Below are 21,909 nucleotides of genomic sequence, written 5' to 3'. Positions count from 1 at the left end.
CTGAAAAAAGTCATTGTTTTCATTTTACGAAAAGTTGCATACAAATGTCTAAGTTATAACAGGAGAAAGTATTGTAACATTAAATAAAATATACTTTCGCGGCCTAGTAACGTAACCAACTGTCACGAGGCCTGTGTGACTCTCGTTATCCAATCCGCGTAAGCGCTGAAGCTGATTGGCTCATTTCTTGTCCAATGTCATTTTAAGAAGTTACATGTTGGAGGCGACTTAATTTCGCAGTATAGTGCATTACATAGAGAATAATTCAGGTAAGGGAAATAACTTATACCTAAGAAAATGCAAATCCATGTAAAAAGGATAAAAACTTAAAAGTAAAGCGACAAATTAATGATCAAAGAAATATGGGAACCTGTTTACATACCAGCATTACATAGACCGCGAAATTAACTCGGTGATGCTGTCATAAAAATTTATTTTAGATACGATTGTTTAAAATGTTGTATAATACGTGTGTTATGTCATAATATGTGTTAATGTAAGTGTTAACATACAAACATAAAATATATTTTAATTTGCTACATAGTATAAATAACGCATAAAGTAAAAAAAAAAAAAAAAGAATAATTAAAAACAACATATTTTATTTCTGTGTGTGTGTGTGTGTGTGTGTCCACAGGACACCCTGATAAACATGCTGCAGTGCTTCAAGTTTCACCAGAGTCACATTCACAGTCTGAAGAGTCATCCTCACCGTCTGTCCGAAAACCATGAGAGAAGTCAGCTGCTTTATTATTTATACTCAATGCAAGTTTTTTATGCATATGTTGTGAAATATGGAAGTGGGCATATGATACTGTATGTACTAAATTTTTTGGCCTTTGTGTCTGCAGAATCAGAATCAGAGTCGGAGAGTGAAGACTCTCCATTATCTTGCACACCTCCACAGTTCCTAAAAGCCAAGAACATGTATACCTACAGTCGCATAAACAAGTATACAGGTGAAGTTTTGTATTTGAAGAATAAAATATATTATACAAAATATAATATTGTATAAAATGGTATTTGTTTTCATTTACACTGCCGTATCTATACATTTATAAACAGTACGATTAAGTGACAAAAAGAGGGATCCTCAGAGCCAGAACTCTGAGAGATTTATCATAAACGCTGTGGAGGAGCAAGAACACCTGAGTGATGGACAAAGCAATTCTTCAGAAGCCCAAACTGCGGAGGACAAAGACCTGTGGCCTGCTGATGATAGCGAGCCATCACAAAGCTCTCTAGATTCCAACTCCACAACGTCCTCCTTCAATACAGGTGATAAAGTCTTGTCTTTCTTTGTTGTTAGATATCAATTAAATCCACACACTGAAACTTAAAGGATACCCGGGGTTATTTTTTTGTTGTCAGGGAGCACTGAAGCTGAATCTACCTGTAGTTTCTGTGACAACCAGACAGGAAGTGAAGATGGAAGCCCAGGGAGAGATATGTTGGATACACCTCCATCCGGGTTTGTGTTTCAGATATTTGATTTATGTTTGTGAATAGCAGAGAAATGGCAGCTTGACATGTACCTGTGTGCAAGCTTGCAACTCATTTGTATGTTTTCCCATATCTTCAGATCAGGAATTCTTCTGAAAGACCCCATGCTTGGAGCTTTTCCGGCTGCATGGAAAAAGCGTTTCCCTTTCAGCCCTACGCTGCCAAAAACACCAGTACTACCTTTGCGTCCACCCCTTCGGGAAGCACACAGCCGGACTCTCAACCCATCTCTGCTTATATCCCCTTCTCAAGGCCTGATCTGTTCTCTCCATCCAGATGGACGGGAGGCGCTACACAGTAAAAATAATCCATATATGCCCACACATATTTTATTGGATATTCATTCTATACTAATATAGACAAGCATGTATACTACACTCAGTAAAAAGCTACAAAAGTAATGTCACTGGGGCAGTACCTTTTCAAAAAGTACACCTTTGCACCTTCTTTATCCTTAAAAGGTGCATAATAGTAGGTTAAAGGTACATATTAGTGCCTTTTAGAAGTGCACCACCCCACTGACGGCTTTTGAGCCTTTTCTGAGCATGTATTATGTAAATAGATGTATTTTTTTAAGAATAATAAATTTGTTAAAAACTTTTAGCACATTACTGACAGTGTGAAATTACAAACAACACAGTGTTGCTGTAATGCTGACTGAATATTCTATTTTTTTTACCATAACAGCATTATTTGAGGACGTGTGGGTCACCCCAGAATCTACCGTCTTAAAAAGTCCCAGCTTGCCAGGCAGCTTTGCAAATGACTCTGTAGTAGGCCAAATTTTGTGATCCTTCATTACCTTAAATATACAGGGGGGGTCCAAAACTCTGAGACCACAATGAAAATCTCTGATTAACCCTCAGAGACCCAGCAAAATAGAACATCAAGTTTGTGTAAACTGTAGAAATGAAATAATACCTGCAGTAACTTTCACTTAATAAGTGTTTCTACACGTAACAATGTCTGGTGATGGGAGAAGGCTTACATGCCCTGAAATTCTGAAAGTATTTACGTTTGAGATCTTTTTTTCTTAAATTTTTGTTGCAAAAATACAACGCTGGACATACTTTTGATTAATGTTCTCACACAGTGGAGCCCAATTTTCCAAATTATTATATATTTTTTTAATTCCAGTTGTTGACATTATTGTCTCATTGATATAACAGTACCAATATCAATATTAAAAATATTTAAAATAGGCTTTGATATAAATATTTGTTACAGTATTTAAATAGACAAATAACTTTTCTTGACTGTATCTTTACTGGTTTAAATATATAATATTTCAAATAAATTTGTGGTATATTTTCATAATTTACAACTTTCACTTACGGTATCAAAACTTTTGAAATTTTGTGACACTAAATGCAAACCAGCATTTCAATTCTGCAAAGTTGTCCAAATTATAATCCAATGAGAATTCTGCCTAAAAAAATGGTTTCATGAAGAATTCTTTAAGACTGAATATGCTTGGGTTTCTGAGGGACATTTCAAAAATGATAAATCAGGAAACGGCTCATTTGTGACGCTGATTATGTGATTTCTTTGTACAGACTGTCAACATTTCACTCAAAATATTATGCTGAAATATTACCGTACATTGTCAAAACTGGAATGAGAAAAAAAGCAAAATAAAAGTATTTTTCACTTGCGGACTTTTGGAACCCTGTTGTATAATAGTTTACTGAGATACTGTTTTACAGTGAGCTCTCTTATTAATGGTATCTTTTTTGTACTGCAAATTAGGAGACTTCAGTCATGAGGGCTGGAAATGGCAGCAATCTGTCCTTCAAGAGTGAGGAAGAGAACAAAAGCTCAGAAGATGAGACCCCAGAACAACTCATTCCCCTGAAGAGAGCAAGAAAAGGCTTATCACACAGGCACACTTCAAGAAGAGGACGTGTTACAACACAGCCAAACCTCAAGAAGAAATGTGTGAACGGCTTCATTATGTTCTGCCGAATGAACAGAAAATTATATATAAGGTGTGTATAAATACTATTTTTGCTTAAAATGAATGATACATCCACTATTAAACCCATCTTAATAAATCTATTATTTTGGCATAGTTCCTATCCCGGCATCCCCTCTACTACAGTCACTAAAGAGTTAGCCAGTCTATGGCACATTTTGCCCAAGAAGGAGAGACGTTTGTACTGGTAGGCTCTCTGAATTCTCCAATCTTCACTGAGGCTTGTCTGTTGCAGTGCAATTTCATATAAACCTCTCTCCGTTTTTTTAGCTTGAAAGCCTGGAGCTTCAGTCGCCAGCAGAACCGCAATGTACGCGCTCAAAAACACGAGGCAGAAATGAAGGCAGAACACTCTGTGCCCAGACCCCTGCACATGTTACTGGCCTATAGAGACGAGTGTGCAGCTGTCAAATGAAGGTCTTCTCTACTGCACTGAGAATATATGCTTGAAAGGTCTACGAAAAACAAGCCAAACAGACCTGCATTGTATAGTTCGATACAGTTTTATTAAGGTTAATCACTGTTGTGATTTTACACAATTGCATCTCAGGGATTTTAAACGAACTCATTTATTGTGTGTTAAGTATATTTTTTAATTGTTCTGCAGTTTTTAATCATCACAGAGCATATTTATATCTACATTGTTTTCAGCATTTTTCATTGTGACTTAACATTGTTAGATTAAACATTCAGATTTTATTACTTATTTATAATATATGGCAAATGTTAAGTGTCTGTCTTTGTATATATATTTATATATTTATTATAATGTTTTATATTAAGCTGGTTTATAGCTGTTTTTTATAGCCTTAAGCCCTTAACCTAATTATTCAGATAGATAAAGGGGCTGTGATACGTTTCCCGTGAGAGTTACCAACCTTATGAAAGTTGTTCTGGTTTGTACTGTGCTGTTAATAAACCTTGACTGAGTTCAGTTTGTTTTGTGTTTTCAAACTCGTGTGAGACCTGTGCCAACAGAAGAGTTCAGAAAAGCAGATTTTGACTTCCCACATCAGCGCAGAAAATGCAAACATGAAAGAATATCTGGCGATATCCAGATTTGTAGTCTTTTTGCTTGCAACCCTGCATTACTCCATCCCTCCAGGTGTCTTATTTAAAATTTTGCTGATTTTGTGTAGTTGTGCAACTGCACAGAGGGACTCTTCTCTCAGATGCTGGTTGCTAATGCGTAGCTTCAACACCTCTGCCAGAAGATCCACCTTGTCTCTCTTCTCCTAAATCAGAGGAACACGTGGTGTTTGTGAGCGTGTTTGTCCTCTAGGAAAGCACATAGTACATTTATTAACTGCTAAATGAGACTCACCTTCAGCAGATCACTGCTCAGTCGACTAAGCATCCCTTCCAGGTGAGAGAGTTGGTCAGGAAAGTCAATGAATACGTCACTGCTAAAAAAAATAAGCATGCAAGTTAATTCATAGTTATGTACACTCTTAAAAATAAAGGTTTTTCGCAGCGATGGACCATTTTGGTTTCCAAAAAATCCTTTCAGTGAATAGTTGTTTTAAGAACCATTTTTTCTTAGTTTCAAGAACATTTTAATAATCTAAAGAAGCGTTCTGAATTAAAATAAACCTTCTGTGGAATGGAAAGTTTACATGGATGTTAAAGGTTCTTCTTGGAACTATAGATGTAAACAAAGAATCCTTTTTATTCAAGTGTCTATTACTCAAAGAAGGAACATCAAAATGGCATTCATGTAATAAAAATATGCCCCACTTACGCTATATCTTCTCCACTACAATAGGTGCTGGATTGGTGGATCTGGTAGGTTCCATGGGACGGTGTGTCTGGTCTGCTTGATATAGGACTCCTTTCTGACAAAAGGGTTGCCATCCTTTGTGCTGGAAATGTATTGTAATCATGGAATCTTTTATTTTAATAATACTACAACTAATAAGTCATTGCATTAAACAAATTATAAAGCCAACTATACAACACATAACTATGTATGCACACATTTACAAATTATGTTCTGAATAAAATTATTAATTTATTATAAAAAAAAAAAACAGATTCACTCAGGAACAAAAACAAAAACAGTTTAAGAGCAAATGATTGAACAACTGTTGAAACATTCTGATTCATTCATCCAGGAATGAATCACCACAGCCATATATATATATATATGTATTTCTAATAACATTTCTGTAATCTATATAGCCTACCAATCAACAGTTTTTGAACTAAGATATTTTGTTTTTAAAGAAGTCTCTTCTGCTCACCAAGCCTGTATTTATTTGATCCAAAGTACAGCAAAAACAGTAATATTGTGAAATATTTTTATATTTAAAATTACTTTTTTCCCTATTTTGAATATATTTTAAAATGTAATTTATTTGTGTGATCAAAGTTGTATTTTCAGCATTTTTTTACTCCAGTCTTCAGTGTCACATCCTTCAGAAATCATAATATGCTGATTTGCTGATTATCAATATTTAAAACATCATTTAAAAAAATAAATAATAATTTTCAGTATTCTTTGATAAATATAAGGATCCAAAGATCAGCATTTATGTGAAATAAAAAGCTTTTGCAACATAATACACTATATCATTCAAAAGCTTAGAGTCAATATATAATTTTTGTTTTTTGGAAAAAAATTATAGAAATTAACACTTATATTTAGCAAGGACTCTTTTGTGGGTTCGAGTCTCAGACCAGCAACACCACTGCTCCCCGGGCACCGCAGCATAAATGATGACCACTGCTCTGGGTGTGTGTTCACTGCTGTGTGTGTGCACTTCGGATGGGTTAAATGCAGAGCACGAATTCTGAGTATGGGTCACCATACTTGGCTGTATGTCACTTCACTTCACTTTGAATTGATCAAAAGTGATGATAAAGTAATAATTTTTCAAAATATTTCTATTTCAAATTAAATGCTGTTCTTCTGAACTTTCTATTGATCAAAGAAACCTGAAAAAAAATCTACTCTGCTGGTTTCAACATTATCATAATGTGTTTTTTTTTGAGAAACAAATCAGAATATCAGAATTATTTCTGAAGGATCGTGTGACTGGAGCAATGATACTAAAAGTTCAGCTTTGAAATCTCAATAAATTACATTTTGAAATATATCCAAATAGAAAACAGTTAATTTAAGTAGGTTAGTAAAAATATTTCACAATTTTCTGTTTTGCTTTACTTTGGGTCAAATAAATGCAGGCTTGGTGAACAGAAGAGACTTATTTAAAAAATATTAACAAGCTTACTGTTCAAAAACTTTTTACTGGTAGTGGATAGCCTACTATAGGCAACTTTAATTTTTCTCAAATTTCTAGCTTTTAATTGGCTTAGAAATCTATAACTGCTCGACAATAACAAATAATAATGATTTGTTTATATACTACAAACAATTTTTTTATCACATAATAAGGCAGAATAGTTTCTATTCTGTAATAAATGCTATATCAATTGGTACTGCATTGTTCATCCTTTATTTATCACCTGCTGGAGATTACTTGAAAAAAACATATATTGTTGCAATCGTATGTTTAATGTCTTCACGTTTGCAAAAGTTTCTGGGCTTTTTTTCTGTGTAAAAACTGTTTTCATACAGCGATAGCTGGACGCTTTTGCCCATATTAGGATCTTCCTGAAATGAATTTCTGCGCAAGAGCGCCCTCCGGCTAGCCTGATAATACCAGACTCTGCTACTTCACTTTGCTTCGTAGACAGAGTACAGAGTACTGAGTACAGAAGCGAAATGAAATTGAGCGGAAGTAGGAAGTCTGACGTAGTCAGGCTACCATCCGGCTTCGAGTATGAATGAAACGCACATGGCATGAGAGTTTGCGCTCTGTGATGTCTATCTCGCTGTATTCTGGGTCCGAATTAAATATCAAATCATATGCAAACTATCCTGTCTCTTTGAGTTTAAACCTATATTTATTCACACCAGCTCTTGAAAACCTCTATGAGAAGACTTGACCGAAAAAGTGCGGGGGATGAATTTCCATGATATTAAAAGTGGAGGGGACACGTCGCCCGCGTCCCCCAATAGCATCCAGCTGCTGCCCCGCAGACTCACCTCCGGTTAGACACCACTGGCTGGACACCAGTGGATAGACAGCCTACGTCATTTCCATTTTCTCCGTCATTTCCATTTCGCCGCTAATTTCCGTTTTCACCGCTGGATGGCCAGCAATTTTATTTCCTATTTTATTTTATTTTAATTTTATTTATCACCTCTGGATTGAGATATATTTATTTTATATTTTCACCTCTGGATTGAGATATATTTATTTTATATTTTCACCTCTGGATAGACAGCATATTTAGTTCTCACCTCTGGATAGACAGAATATTTATTTTATATTTTCACCTATGGATAGACAGCATATTTAGTTCTCACCTCTGGATGGACAATATATTTATTTTATATTTTCACCTCTGGATAGACAGCATATTTATTTTATATTTTCACCTATGGATAGACAGCATATTTATTTTATATTTTCACCTATGGATAGACAGCATATTTATTTTATATTTTCACCTCTGGATGGACAGCATATTTATTTTATTTTTTCACCTCTGGATAGACAGCATATTTATTTTATATTTTCACCTCTGGATAGACAGCATATTTATTTTATATTTTCACCTATGGATAGACAGCATATTTAGTTCTCACCTCTGGATGGACAGTATATTTATTTTATATTTTCACCTATGGATAGACAGCATATTTATTTTATATTTTCACCTATGGATAGACAGCATATTTATTTTCTGTTTTCACCAGTGGATAGACAGCATTCTTTGTAGGCTTAATTGCACACGCCTTTTCCGTATTTCCGTATATAATATAAAAGCTGTGTGCAAATTGAAATATGATATTTATCATATCTCTTTACATAAAACAATTCTCAATAATATACTTAATATTATAACATCAATAATTCATGCAAACTGCATTCACAAGAACCACCTTGAAAATATATATTGTTCAGATCATATTTTTTGTGACCTAAATTCAGCCTAGATCAATGGACTATAACGTTTTGTCAATACAACAGACTTGTACATGTGAATTGACCACAGTTTTTTGCCTTGCCCATTTGGATATTCAATTCTTCTTCTTTTTTTGTAAATGTAACCACTTCTGTTTTTAAAATATACGTAGATTCACATGATCCGACAATTTACCAAACAATCCAGATCAAATTAACACTTCATGGTTTTGCAATATTTATTGGAAATTACACAATCTAATTAGTAAAACTTGTCAAATCTGACCATCAGAACGAAGATGCCACAGTCAGGCCCTATTTCAAGAGAAAATAAAACATGAACAATTCCAAATAAACTATTGCACACCTCATTCCTGCCCCCTAAAACAGGCAATGCTCAGGAAATTCAGGGTCTGTAATAAAACCCTCGCAGGTCTCCACGTCTTCCGTTTCCACAGAACCCCACCCAGTCTTTGAAAAAACATCTGCAATTTCTGCAATGTACAATGGGGGGGCAAGGAACTCGACCGGAAGTCGAAGTCGGGTGGGGGCTGCCATCTTTTAGCAGAACTTCACTTGCGTTAGCATTCCCATTGACTCCCATTCATTTTGGCGTCACTTTGACAGCGAATAATTTTACATCTGAGGCGTTTAAAGACTCCGTTTGTCCATTATTTATTTCTAAAGATACACGACAATGTATAAAGGGCTCCATTACCTTCTATGTTACATTATGGCCCCGTATAAACAGTTTTTGTAAAAAATAGGCTAACGATTGCGTCATAACCATTCGACTCTCTGTCGCATTACCGTACAGACAGGAGGAGAAGCTCGCAGGCAATTAAGTTAATATGGTGTACTGGCGTTACATTTTAAAATAATACAAATACAAAATAATTAATCAGAATACTTACTCCTGCTCACTCACGCCAAAGAACTCCCCGCTCAAGCTCGCCGTCTCTGCAAGATTAACGATGGCAGTTTGCACGCACAGCCACTTAGAAGATTTACATCTGTCAGACAGGTTGCTGACGTCGTCAAGCTTCGTTTGAGTCTGCGCGTCAGAAACGGAAGTGCTAAAAAAACGCTAAAAATGGGCTTCACTTGTCTCAATTGAGTTCCAATGGGGTCGCTGTGTCCATTTCTTTTACTGTCTATGGTGTCTAGCAAGAAGTGAGTCTAGTCTGCGGGGCTGCAGCTGGATGCCTCTCGCGTCCCCCGCGTAATCTACGCCCCTGCTTGAAGGGATATTTATACATCCACTAAAAAATCACCACAGCGTTGGGTTAGTTTCAAAAATAGCTCGAAAAGTGTATAAATAAAAATGAACAAGGGGGCGTTCACAGAGTGCATTTTTGTATGTGAATACACATGAACATTTTTGACCAATGCGATGTCCTCTGTGCTTGACAAAACGTTATAAAAATGTGCCTCAAGCTAAAAGTAGTTAACTTTAAAGCAGTTAAGGTCACTTGACCTTGCGTTTTGCTTTGTTTGTTTTTTTCATTCCACTTCCTCGCATCTAACGACTTCGAAAAATGAAGTTATAGTACAGAAGTGTCCAAACCTGTTCCTGGAAGGCCATTTTCTTCTGTCCTGTGTTGGAGCTAAACTCCCCAGGAGAGTGGGCCTCCAGGAACAGCTTTGGAGACCTCTAATCTATTGCAATTACATTTATACAATAGCAAATGTGGCTTAAATGTACAAATTGACATTTGGGACCACTGCATGTGAATAATATTGACTCAACATATTTATTTGTCCTTTGATACTTACTCTTATATTCTTGGGTTGCTTGAACTAAACTACTCCAGTCGAGATGACAGGCTGTGTTTGGCAGGGGCATGAGTTCAGGATCAGGATGCTGGTTTCTGCCCCACAGGTCAGATTCAGCCTGCTCAGGCGATCCTCCACATTCTAGGAAAAGACAACCAGTGAGTGCCAATGTATACTAGAAAAATATCTTAAAGTCAAGGTAATACCAGTTGAAGAGCAACTGATAAAATCAGAATATATGTGAACTGCAACAGAACATATTATTACTATAGCATATAATAATGACGTCATGCTTCATAAAAGGAATAACTCTTGCCTGTTTGACATGTTTGCAGGTTGAGATGGATGGGTGTGAGTGAGGGAGACACTGGGTTATTTTGACTGAGTAATGATGGACTTGCACCTGAACCTGACATTCGCAAACTGCTGCAAAGCCCTGCCTCTTTTGGTTGAGGTGACTACAAGAGACAGTAAACACATTGCAACATACTGCTCACATACCAATACTCAGCAGAACAATAGGCTACCTGCTTTTTCACATTATTGTCCTAGGCTGTCAAGTTCTTTAGAAGTCAGAACTTCTGAATATAAGCCAAATAAATCACATACCGAATCACCCTGATTGCTGTCCTCTGTGTCATCCATCACAATGAGTTTTTTCAAGTCCTCGACCACTGTGCTCTTACGAACAGGCCGCGGGGAACATGCGGCTCGCAGTGATGCGATCACCCGAGGCTCACCAAACACATTCTTTGAGTTCACATCCACCTGACTGAAAAGAAAAAGTTCAACCAGTGCAAAACAAACTACTAACAAAATTTGTTTCAGATTATACATTTTGTGGATTTTTGTCATGTTACGAAAACGCAGCTTAAGTTAATAGTAGTCCTACTTTTAAAAATGTTAAGGTCTCTTGGCCTTGCATTTTTTGTTTTTATTTATTTATTTATTTATTTTTCATTCTATCAGCATAATGGTACATGGTGTTACTATAAACAACATGAATATTAATCTGAACACTAAATTGCGATTGACCAATCAAAGACAAGTATTCTAATGAGAAATTGCTACACATCTCATTGGAACTGAACCTATAGTGCTTGTGGTAGCAGCTATTTTAAAAGCTTTATTACTGTTTGCACATACTACTATACAATACTTTTAGCTACTATTTTGAAAAAGTACATTAAAAATAATAAGAATACCCCTATAAAGAGCTGCCATCCTCTTACCTATTTACATGGTTGTGATCTGTGTTTCTAACATCACTGGTTTCTCTATGTTGTGTATATTTTGTCTTCTTTTGTTTTGGGTTGCAGTCAGGTATAGCTGCGCTGGTTTGAAGATGACATGACCAGTCAGGGTCACCTTGAGATTGTTTAATGTCAGCGTCAACACTCAAGCTAAATCTCTCATGATTTGCCTTTTCCAGTTTTGGACAAAGCATTGCAGGCTGGTCTGCTCTAGAATGGCATTCAGGGAACAGATGTACTGTGTTAATAGAAAGATGATCCCTGGTAGATAAATTCTGGCTCTGACTCCAGACAGGTTGGTCATATCTAGGAGGTTTGCTCTTGGGTTCCTGCAGACTGAACAAACTGCAGTCCTGGCTCTTGATGAGACTGTCCTCTCTTGGCTGGAGTTGGCTGAAGTGCTCTTTGTCAGGTTGACTTGAGGTTGGTGAAGTTTGAGAAACCACAGCTCTCATCAAAGGAGGCTTTTCCACCACAAACGTTGTAACTTTTTGTGGTTTGGAACACAAAGGGCTGGCAGAAATTAAACACAATGACCATAGACATAAACATATTGTAGACACATAAAAACAAAGAATAAGGTAAGCTGTCCATACACTGCAAAAATAAAGACAGATCCATTTTAAAAACATAAAAGTCATTCCCTTATAGAATAATGTCCTTTTTTTTCTTGCTGATATTGGTAGCTTCCAGCAATACAACAAATCAGACTCAGAACTCCAGTCATACAAAATATGGACTTAGGGTCAGGGAACAACTCTATGCAACGTGGTGGGAATGTCCCACTTTTTACTGACTGTTCCACCCCTCCCCGTGGGATCTCATGGGTGGGAGTGAATGGAGGGGCACAATAATATTACAATTACTCAGTCATGTCTGAAATGCATTCGTGGGGCATCATGGAAATTCATACAGGTTTAATCTGGCCTTTTCAACAGAAATTGCACATACTGTTCATTATGACATTTATGCAGCTCACCTGGTTTTTAGAACAGCAGTTCTGGAGCACGGAAGAGGCAACGTGAGAGCAAAGAACTCTTTCAAGTTGTTTGTAGAAGAAGATCCTTTCAAAGATTTTTTTGCAGACTGTGCAGCTTCAAAGTGTTTTGATCGGGGGATTTTTGGACTGTAGAAGCCCGGCTGTGTCAGCGGGTGCAGCTTACGACTGCTCCTGGGGGACTCAGCAATGTTCTTGGCATCTCTACCGTTCAAGCAGAAGTCATTAGCATAGGGTGAAAAAGCACTTGATTCTTTATTTGGCTGGAGAAAATGCGCCTACGAAACAAAAAGGAGATTTGTTTACAATAAATTGTCAAAATTAATTGCCTTTAATTAACTGCTTTGTTACTTATGCAGTTTTTCCTTTAATTGTCAAGAGTCAAAAGCAAATGGTAAGCAGTACCAATTTTCAAAAGGCTATCTTTACTTTACCGCATTTCACTTTTTTTTTTTAACCACCTACAGCATTTTAATGCAGCATTTCAGAAAATTTTCCATTCCTTTGAAATTAGAGCTTCAATCACAAACTCTGCTTAGTGGCCAATTATACTATTATACAATTAGACAGTGTTGATTGCCTACAAAATGGTGAAACAGATATTAACCCTATCCCTAACCTTAACATTGTATAGCATTGGTAGCAAATCCTGGCAGATACCATTAGTGACTGTTGCAATAAGATCAGTCCTTAGTTTTTGTAAACTCAGATCTGGGGGATGGGGAGAAATCAAACCCTTGGGCAAGAGTTCATAAATGACTCATTCTTCTGAGATGTTTACATTATCAATGAATCAATTGTACCAATTCCCAAATTGCACTGCCTGATTTATTTGTGATTTTAATTATCCAACTGTAGCACTTAAAGGGATACTCCAACTCAAAATGAAAGTTTTGTCATTAATCACTTACCCCCATGTCGTTCCAAACCCATAAAAGCTTTGTTCGTCTTTGGAACTCAATTTAAAATATTTTGGATTAAAACTGGGAGTCTTCAGATGGTCCCATTGACTGCCAAGTATAAGTTACAAGTTGTCAAGGTCCAGAAAAGTATGAAATGCACTGTAAGTGATTAATGATTTTCATTATAACAAAATTTTCACTTTGGGCTGGAGTACCCCTTTAATAATGCTTTAAAACAGCAGAGCACAGAATACATTAGACTCCTATCTCTTAAAATATATATTATGAGAAGAGGATGGAGTATACAAAATAAAATAGAATAAAACAAGAAAATGATTAAATCTCACTCTTGGCAAGATGTTGTGAAACACCCTGTGCTGGTCTTCCCTCTGGCCTCTTCTTTCCCTGCCAAGCAATGAGCGAGTGGCTGTTACCATACACCATTCTCCTTCTGAAATGTATGATGAAATCCCAGAGGCAAATTACACTAAGGTGAAATGAACTACAGACTGAAAGTTATCACTAGCAAAAGCACACAGAACCTGTATTATCTTTAGTTCTGGAGGGGTTCAATCTTGTGAACTCCACTTGCTCTCTTGAAGGCCAGTCTAAGCTTTCTTGCATGGGTGAACTACAATGTGAACGATCAAGATGGTCATGCTCATCAGGTCAGATTGTAATGATTATCACATATTGTAAAAGATTACATCTCACCTCACAGGGCTAGTATGCCTGAACTCAGAGCTGATTTGTAGAGCTGGTGTCTGTGGAGGAGTTGTAGCGTAATTCAAGTCCCAGAACGATGCAGCCATCTTTCCGGGATTCCTGAATATCTTACAGCCAAGTTGATAACATAAAAATTTTCCTTAAAGACAGCCTTCCTGATGTGTTTTAGTCATCATCTGAAATGTGTTTTTGGATTTGGTGGACAAAATGATGGTACAGACTGCTCCAATTCATCTGAGCTAGTGGAGAAATGAGGAGAATAGCTGTGTGGGCTCTTCAGCAGCTGAATGGAACAGAGGATGGGATTGTGCTGTCTGTTGTTAGTACTGTGCTTGTTTGCTCCAGGCAACATGATGCTGTTATGTGCACTACAATAAACTGAAAATAAAAGATTAACATTTAATATGTAGCTTCCAGAATATTAGCTAGAAATCCTATCGAATAATTGCTGTTGGAAATTTGGCATGTTTCTTGAATGTCCTGTTTGTGTCTAACAAGCTTTGTGAGGTTTGGATGTTATTCTCACAAGATACAGGCTATTTAGCCATTTTAGGCCAAAATAAATCAACCACAAACATATAGGTTAAACATAAAAATTAGTTAAACCATACAACTAATTAAAAAAATCTGTGTTTATCCTTCATAACTTACTTTCCGCAGAACACAAAAGACAGTCTGATGAATGTTTTTTTTTTTTTTTGGCCAAAAAATAAAAAAATTGTGTGTGTGTTCCACATAAGAAACAACCTTAGGATCCTAATAGGATAAAAAAAAAAAACACACAAAAGAATCATAAACTTAAAGAATCATACTCGAACTAAATTTCCTACTAAATATTATGTACAGTAGTATTGGAACTGGAAGTCTTGCCTTTATTAGAACTTTAATATCTTACTAAAAGGCACGCAGTTAAAGTAAATGAAGTAGTCTGAGTGAATGCATATAAATGCCACCTCAGATGTAGCATCTGTGCACCTCGGAAGCACAAGGATTTTCCTGATCCTAGTTTCATTTGATTTGTTACAGCCAGCTATGTCTTATTATTCTGATTTTATAATTTAAATTAAAAAAATTAAGAAATTTGCTTTCATGTCTGTCATTGATCATGTGGTGCTACTACGTACATTTTTCCATTGTGTTCCCAATAAAATTAAGAGCACAAGTGGCCCTAAACAAACTTTAAGCATGGAGTCCTGTTTTTTCCTTTGTATGGCTTTGAAACATCACATCAGAAAGAAAGAACAATCACATCATATTTATGTTTATTGTGCTGACAGTCAAACACCTTTACAAAATTACCCAGAATGGAAAAAGATTACAGTATATAGTTATCATCAGAACCCAGAACTGCAAAACTAATACAGCCAGGACAATAAAGCCCCCAACATGATCACAAGTCGTTTACTTATTATACAGTACAAAACCTTCAAATTGCAAACACTGAAATTGTACATAAGGAGCACAATCTCAAATATCCCACACACCATTCTCAGTCAAATTGGCATACATTTGCTATTAACAGTGGCTGTTTAGCATCTGATTAAATGTTTTCTTATATCAGGAGTTATGCAATGTTTTTAAACAGTACTAAGAAAGGTGCAAGAGGTTTTTTGTTGTTCTGTGATTTGATTCAGCTTCAGTTTATGGGACTGTTAATAGTGTGCACCAATTCAATTCAGTTCATCCCCACACAAATTAGACACATTTGGTCACAAAAATGAAGCAAAACGCAGGAAAAATATCTTAATATATCTATCAAAACAACACGACTGTAATGATTTTCACCAGCAGTTAATGTTCATAAAACTAAGATAATCTTTTGCCAATCAACCCCTAAGAGCAAACTGCTTAAATAAAAATCTATTTACAGTGTAAAAATACATGCAGCTTTTCAAAAGCAGCGATAACAACTATATAGTGAGAGGCTTCAGCAGGTATATTCACAAGCTTAGATGTTCATCAGTAAGACTTGTAGTAAATGTTGAGACAATCCATTCCATTGATTCTCTCCTGCCTTCATATATTATCCATGTAGAAACAAAAAGAGGGAAATTAGACAGTCTGTGCAAAAAATGACAATTCTGAAGATCCACAATGCCTTTCATTTCTCAGGAAGCATGTTGGCCAGAATGTCAATGAAATTGTCCAGGCCCCAGAGGTACCCGTCCTCTCTGTTGCCCTCCACCCACGGGCTGCGATGGTCCAGGGTGAGAGGGGGCGGCATGGGCACAGACTTTCCAAAGTCAATCATCCAGATTCCAGCCTTGCCAGTCAGATCATGGATAAATAATAAGGAGCTGCCCACTACCTGCAGGAAAACACACAAGACCATCCCTATTAGCGCCTGTATGATTCCTAAACAAAGTGCATCTGGAAAATGAATATGCCTCTCACCTCATGTGCTTTAAAGAAATCGGATTTCTCCAGCACAGCTCGTAGTTCCTTCAGGCGTTGTTGGTAACTTCTCTGTGTGAACAAAAGAGCTAAACAATTAACTTGTTTACATAATAGTTAAACAGTTAAATGGATTAATGGTTAAAAGAGGCACAGGCAGAGGAACCATTATTTAAACCAAACAATCATTACTCTATTGGTTTCTGTACTTAATATTTGAAAAATTTACAAACGCAATAAAAATATCGGTATCGGTACTCTGTATTGGCAAATCAAAGTATTGGTATTGGGCGGGTACTGAAAAAAGTGGTAACAGTGCATCCCTAATTAAAAACTATGTAGATTCAACATGTTTAAAAGCAAGATGTAAAATAGAATTAATTTTAGTTATTCACATAATAACAATATATAACTGCATTTATCTACTCATATTTTTACTAAACATTTTAAACATAAAAAACCCACACAAAAATGTTATTCCCAAGAAAAAAAATAGTTTGTCTTCATGATTATAATAATAAATAAATAATAAATAAATAATAATTTCTATTTATGAATACTTTAAATAAATTCACATTTTAATTAATAAATAATGAATATATTGTAAAAAAGAAAATTCAAATATATTGCCAATACAAATTTGTGCTGATATTTAAATTCTGTTTTATACAATAAGCCTTTTTTGCATTTAAATTCAATACTATTTTGTCTAATTTAAAAAAATGAATCGAATTTTTTTACAGCTCTAAGTGAATTCAGGCATTATAAAATTATAATGCACAGAACAATAGCACATACCAAGATTAACATGTTGTTGTCAACAAAATCCTCCAGGGCTTGGATGATCTCATCTTTGTACTTTGTTCTCTTGAAGTTAGTGTTACACGTTCCATCTAATTTCTGAAGAAAGATTAAATATGTCAAGACATTCTACAGAAGGCCAATCAAAAGACGAAAACAAAAGATCAAATAAGATACTAAGCATTTACAGTCAGTATTGTTTTGTATAGTTTATTGACCTCTGTACAAATTCAGAGGTTTCCTGAATCATATCTACCTTGATGCCTTCAATGCAGAAGCCCAGCGTGGCTGTTGAGCTGAGGGTTTCCCTCCACTGCATGTATCTGGTTTTGAGTACTGCCTGCTGGACCCGCTCCTCCTCAGTAGGGGCGTCAGGGTCTACTGCAATCATTTTTTCATACATGTCTTTGCGTGGCTGAGGACACTCGCAGGCCTTCCTCAACTCTTCCTCCAGGTAAGTCCTGAAAGCACATGCAGTCAACAGGTCAACATTACCATAGGAATAATTATTTAGAATGGAAACATTGTAAATATTTAGTTAGAACTGACTTAACAGGATTGGTACACTATGATATGAAAAATGCTTCTGGCCACCAGTCATCATATTTCCACTATGGTTTGGACACTGCCGTCAACTGTGATGACACATGGGGCAACTTTTTGAGCAATGCTGCTGGGCAACCAAGTGAGTCACAAGTCCCAAGATCGATCTAAAGAATCCGGATAGAAACTGTTGTTCATTCTCAATGGGTGCCCAAGCAACATTGCTCTGCAACACTGCTAAAAACAAATGGTTGCCCTGTGTATCATCACCTTTAGCCAAAGACGTCAAACCAAGAGTCCCTATTATGAAAGCACTGATGATAATTACAAGCTCCAGTCTGAATGCCTAACTGCAACAATTTCTGAATTTCTGTGTTGATGATAAGTGCTTGTGAGTAGCATCACCTGAGAAGTCCAGTCCAGTTTTGAGCTAAATGAAAATGTTACATTCGATTTCTGTAAAATAAACTGAAAATAAAAGATTAACATTTAATATGTAGCTTCCAGAATATTAGCTAGAAATCCTATCGAATAATTGCTGTTGGAAATTTGGCATGTTTCTTGAATGTCCTGTTTGTGTCTACCAAGTTTTGTGAGGTTTGGATGTTATTCTCACAAGATACAGGCTATTTAGCCATTTTAGGCCAAAATAAATCACCCACAAATATATAGGTTAAACATAAAAATGAGTTAAACCATACAACTAATTAAAAAAATCTGTGTTTATCCTTCATAACTTACTTTCCGCAGAACACAAAAGATAGTCTGAAGAATGTTTTTTTTTTTTTGCCAAAAAATAAAACATTTGTGTGTTCCACATAAGAAACAACCTTAGGATCCTAATAGGATATTAGAACTAAATACTCGAACTAAATTTCCTACTAAATATTATGTACAGTAGTATTGGAACTGGAAGTCTTGCCTTTATTAGAACTTTAATATCTTACTAAAAGGCACGCAGTTAAAGTAAATGAAGTAGTCTGAGTGAATGCATATAAATGCCACCTCAGATGTAGCATCTGTGCACCTCGGAAGCACAAGGATTTTCCTGATCCTAGTTTCATTTGATTTGTTACAGCCAGCTATGTCTTATTATTCTGATTTTATAATTTAAATTAAAAAAATTAAGAAATTTGCTTTCATGTCTGTCATTGATCATGTGGTGCTACTATGTACATTTTTCCATTGTGTTCCCAATAAAATTAAGAGCACAAGTGGCCCTAAACAAACTTTAAGCATGGAGTCCTGTTTTTTCCTTTGTATGGCTTTGAAACATCACATCAGAAAGAAAGAACAATCACATCATATTTATGTTTATTGTGCTGACAGTCAAACACCTTTACAAAATTACCCAGAATGGAAAAAGATTACAGTATATAGTTATCATCAGAACCCAGAACTGCAAAACTAATACAGCCAGGACAATAAAGCCCCCAACATGATGATCACAAGTCGTTTACTTATTATACAGTACAAAACCTTCAAATTGCAAACACTGAAATTGTGCATAAGGAGCACGATCTCAAATATCCCACACACCATTCGCAGTCAAATTGGCATACATTTGCTATTAACAGTGGCTGTTTAGCATCTGATTAAATGTTTTCTTATATCAGGAGTTATGCAATGTTTTTAAACAGTACTAAGAAAGGTGCAAGAGGTTTTTTGTTGTTCTGTGATTTGATTCAGCTTCAGTTTATGGGACTGTTAATAGTGTGCACCAATTCAATTCAGTTCATCCCCACACAAATTAGACACATTTGGTCACAAAAATGAAGCAAAACGCAGGAAAAATATCTTAATATATCTATCAAAACAACACGACTGTAATGATTTTCACCAGCAGTTAATGTTCATAAAACTAAGCTAATATTTTGCCAATCAACCCCTAAGAGCAAACTGCTTAAATAAAAATCTATTTACAGTGTAAAAATACATGCAGCTTTTCAAAAGCAGCGATAACAACTATATAGTGAGAGGCTTCAGCAGGTATATTCACAAGCTTAGATGTTCATCAGTAAGACTTGTAGTAAATGTTGAGACAATCCATTCCATCGATTCTCTCCTGCCTTCATATATTATCCATGTAGAAACAAAAAGAGGGAAATTAGACAGTCTGTGCAAAAAATGACAATTCTGAAGATCCACAATGCCTTTCATTTCTCAGGAAGCATGTTGGCCAGAATGTCAATGAAATTGTCCAGGCCCCAGAGGTACCCGTCCTCTCTGTTGCCCTCCACCCACGGGCTGCGATGGTCCAGGGTGAGAGGGGGCGGCATGGGCACAGACTTTCCAAAGTCAATCATCCAGATTCCAGCCTTGCCAGTCAGATCATGGATAAATAATAAGGAGCTGCCCACTACCTGCAGGAAAACACACAAGACCATCGCTATTAGCGCCTGTATGATTCCTGAACAAAGTGCATCTGGAAAATGAATATGCCTCTCACCTCATGTGCTTTAAAGAAATCGGATTTCTCCAGCACAGCTCGTAGTTCCTTCAGGCGTTGTTGGTAACTTCTCTGTGTGAACAAAAGAGCTAAACAATTAACTTGTTTACATAATAGTTAAACAGTTAAATGGATTAATGGTTAAAAGAGGCACAGGCAGAGGAACCATTATTTAAACCAAACAATCATTACTCTATTGGTTTCTGTACTTAATATTAGAAAAATTTACAAACGCAATAAAAATATCGGTATCGGTACTCTGTATTGGCAAATCAAAGTATTGGTATTGGGCGGGTACTGAAAAAAGTGGTATCAGTGCATCACTAATTAAAAACTATGTAGATTCAACATGTTTAAAAGCAAGATGTAAAATAGAATTAATTTTAGTTATTCACATAATAACAATATATAACTGCATTTATCTACTCATATTTTTACTAAACATTTTAAACATAAAAAACCCACACAAAAATGTTATTCCCAAGAAAAAAAATAGTTTGTCTTCATGATTATAAAAATAAATAAATAATAAATAAATAATAATTTCTATTTATGAATACTTTAAATAAATTCACATTTTAATTAATAAATAATGAATATATTGTAAAAAAGAAAATTCAAATATATTGCCAATACAAATTTGTGCTGATATTTAAATTCTGTTTTATACAATAAGCCTTTTTTGCATTTAAATTCAATACTATTTTGTCTAATTTAAAAAAATGAATCGAATTTTTTTACAGCTCTAAGTGAATTCAGGCATTATAAAATTATAATGCACAGAACAATAGCACATACCAAGATTAACATGTTGTTGTCAACAAAATCCTCCAGGGCTTGGATGATCTCATCTTTGTACTTTGTTCTCTTGAAGTTAGTGTTACACGTTCCATCTAATTTCTGAAGAAAGATTAAATATGTCAAGACATTCTACAGAAGGCCAATCAAAAGACGAAAACAAAAGATCAAATAAGATACTAAGCATTTACAGTCAGTATTGTTTTGTATAGTTTATTGACCTCTGTATAAATTCAGAGGTTTCCTGAATCATATCTACCTTGATGCCTTCAATGCGGAAGCCCAGCGTGGCTGTTGAGCTGAGGGTTTCCCTCCACTGCATGTATCTGGTTTTGAGTACTGCCTGCTGGACCCGCTCCTCCTCAGTAGGGGCACCTGGGTCTACTGCAATCATTTTTTCATACATGTCTTTGCGTGGCTGAGGACACTCGCAGGCCTTCCTCAACTCTTCCTCCAGGTAAGTCCTGAAAGCACATGCAGTCAACAGGTCAACATTACCATAGGAATAATTATTTAGAATGGAAACATTGTAAATATTTAGTTAGAACTGACTTAACAGGATTGGTACACTATGATATGAAAAATGCTTCTGGCCACCAGTCATCATATTTCCACTATGGTTTGGACACTGCCGTCAACTGTGATGACACATGGGGCAACTTTTTGAGCAATGCTGCTGGGCAACCAAGTGAGTCACAAGTCCCAAGATCGATCTAAAGAATCCGGATAGAAACTGTTGTTCATTCTCAATGGGTGCCCAAGCAACATTGCTCTGCAACACTGCTAAAAACAAATGGTTGCCCTGTGTATCATCAC

General features: G+C 36.0%; 5 protein-coding genes across 5 annotated transcripts; 1 reads left to right on the top strand and 4 right to left on the bottom strand.

Annotated features, from left to right (window-relative positions):
* Positions 1 to 15: 15 nt before the first annotated feature.
* LOC113064242 (uncharacterized) lies at positions 16 to 4,696 on the top strand. Its single transcript, XM_026234903.1, has 10 exons — positions 16 to 269; positions 638 to 737; positions 852 to 959; positions 1,066 to 1,278; positions 1,372 to 1,471; positions 1,583 to 1,800; positions 2,191 to 2,276; positions 3,253 to 3,491; positions 3,576 to 3,665; positions 3,749 to 4,696. Exons 2-10 carry the CDS (start codon positions 653 to 655, stop codon positions 3,891 to 3,893), a joined length of 1,284 nt encoding a protein of 427 aa, XP_026090688.1. The 5' UTR covers positions 16 to 269; positions 638 to 652; the 3' UTR covers positions 3,894 to 4,696.
* Positions 3,966 to 10,375, bottom strand: LOC113064243 (signal-induced proliferation-associated 1-like protein 3). The gene is made up of 4 exons (XM_026234904.1): positions 10,231 to 10,375; positions 5,220 to 5,340; positions 4,803 to 4,884; positions 3,966 to 4,713 (listed from the first exon to the last, which is right to left on the bottom strand). Exons 1-4 carry the CDS (start codon positions 10,298 to 10,300, stop codon positions 4,567 to 4,569), a joined length of 420 nt encoding a protein of 139 aa, XP_026090689.1. The 5' UTR covers positions 10,301 to 10,375; the 3' UTR covers positions 3,966 to 4,566.
* Positions 10,376 to 10,517: 142 nt separating this feature from the next.
* LOC113063658 (uncharacterized) lies at positions 10,518 to 14,329 on the bottom strand. The gene is made up of 7 exons (XM_026233994.1): positions 14,097 to 14,329; positions 13,925 to 14,013; positions 13,730 to 13,833; positions 12,463 to 12,758; positions 11,463 to 11,996; positions 10,840 to 11,002; positions 10,518 to 10,688 (listed from the first exon to the last, which is right to left on the bottom strand). Exons 1-7 carry the CDS (start codon positions 14,192 to 14,194, stop codon positions 10,518 to 10,520), a joined length of 1,455 nt encoding a protein of 484 aa, XP_026089779.1. The 5' UTR covers positions 14,195 to 14,329.
* A 1,019-nt stretch (positions 14,330 to 15,348) lies between these two features.
* LOC113064241 (inositol-trisphosphate 3-kinase C-like) lies at positions 15,349 to 17,834 on the bottom strand. The gene is made up of 4 exons (XM_026234902.1): positions 17,560 to 17,834; positions 17,301 to 17,402; positions 16,503 to 16,574; positions 15,349 to 16,416 (listed from the first exon to the last, which is right to left on the bottom strand). The coding sequence occupies exons 1-4, from the start codon at positions 17,704 to 17,706 to the stop codon at positions 16,210 to 16,212; spliced, it is 528 nt and encodes a 175-aa protein (XP_026090687.1). The 5' UTR covers positions 17,707 to 17,834; the 3' UTR covers positions 15,349 to 16,209.
* A 1,304-nt stretch (positions 17,835 to 19,138) lies between these two features.
* LOC113064239 (inositol-trisphosphate 3-kinase C-like) lies at positions 19,139 to 21,627 on the bottom strand. The gene is made up of 4 exons (XM_026234901.1): positions 21,353 to 21,627; positions 21,094 to 21,195; positions 20,296 to 20,367; positions 19,139 to 20,209 (listed from the first exon to the last, which is right to left on the bottom strand). The coding sequence occupies exons 1-4, from the start codon at positions 21,497 to 21,499 to the stop codon at positions 20,003 to 20,005; spliced, it is 528 nt and encodes a 175-aa protein (XP_026090686.1). The 5' UTR covers positions 21,500 to 21,627; the 3' UTR covers positions 19,139 to 20,002.
* Positions 21,628 to 21,909: the final 282 nt, after the last annotated feature.

The sequence above is a fragment of the Carassius auratus genome, chromosome 46 (assembly GCF_003368295.1).
Source record: "Carassius auratus strain Wakin chromosome 46, ASM336829v1, whole genome shotgun sequence".
NCBI classification, from domain to species: domain Eukaryota; kingdom Metazoa; phylum Chordata; class Actinopteri; order Cypriniformes; family Cyprinidae; genus Carassius; species Carassius auratus.
Note: the sequence above shows the minus strand (reverse complement) of the source record. Positions and strands in the feature narration are given on the sequence as shown.

Coding starts and splice junctions, on each gene's coding strand:
- LOC113064239 (XM_026234901.1), bottom strand. CDS start 21,499: ATGTATGAAAAAATGATTGCAGTAGACCCAGGTGCCCCTACTGAGGAG. Junction 21,196..21,352: donor TCCGCATTGAAGGCATCAAG/GTAGATATGATT, acceptor ATCTTTCTTCAG/AAATTAGATGGAACGTGTAA. Junction 20,210..20,295: donor ATTTCTTTAAAGCACATGAG/GTGAGAGGCATA, acceptor GTTTTCCTGCAG/GTAGTGGGCAGCTCCTTATT.
- LOC113064243 (XM_026234904.1), bottom strand. CDS start 10,300: ATGCCCCTGCCAAACACAGCCTGTCATCTCGACTGGAGTAGTTTAGTT. Junction 5,341..10,230: donor AGCAACCCAAGAATATAAGA/GTAAGTATCAAA, acceptor ATACATTTCCAG/CACAAAGGATGGCAACCCTT. Junction 4,714..4,802: donor TGAGCAGTGATCTGCTGAAG/GTGAGTCTCATT, acceptor CCTCTGATTTAG/GAGAAGAGAGACAAGGTGGA.
- LOC113064241 (XM_026234902.1), bottom strand. CDS start 17,706: ATGTATGAAAAAATGATTGCAGTAGACCCTGACGCCCCTACTGAGGAG. Junction 17,403..17,559: donor TCTGCATTGAAGGCATCAAG/GTAGATATGATT, acceptor ATCTTTCTTCAG/AAATTAGATGGAACGTGTAA. Junction 16,417..16,502: donor ATTTCTTTAAAGCACATGAG/GTGAGAGGCATA, acceptor GTTTTCCTGCAG/GTAGTGGGCAGCTCCTTATT.
- LOC113063658 (XM_026233994.1), bottom strand. CDS start 14,194: ATGGCTGCATCGTTCTGGGACTTGAATTACGCTACAACTCCTCCACAG. Junction 13,834..13,924: donor CAGAACTAAAGATAATACAG/GTTCTGTGTGCT, acceptor CATACATTTCAG/AAGGAGAATGGTGTATGGTA. Junction 11,003..11,462: donor GATCACAACCATGTAAATAG/GTAAGAGGATGG, acceptor TTTTCTTTTCAG/TCAGGTGGATGTGAACTCAA.
- LOC113064242 (XM_026234903.1), top strand. CDS start 653: ATGCTGCAGTGCTTCAAGTTTCACCAGAGTCACATTCACAGTCTGAAG. Junction 1,279..1,371: donor AACGTCCTCCTTCAATACAG/GTGATAAAGTCT, acceptor TTTTGTTGTCAG/GGAGCACTGAAGCTGAATCT. Junction 1,801..2,190: donor TGGACGGGAGGCGCTACACA/GTAAAAATAATC, acceptor TTACCATAACAG/CATTATTTGAGGACGTGTGG.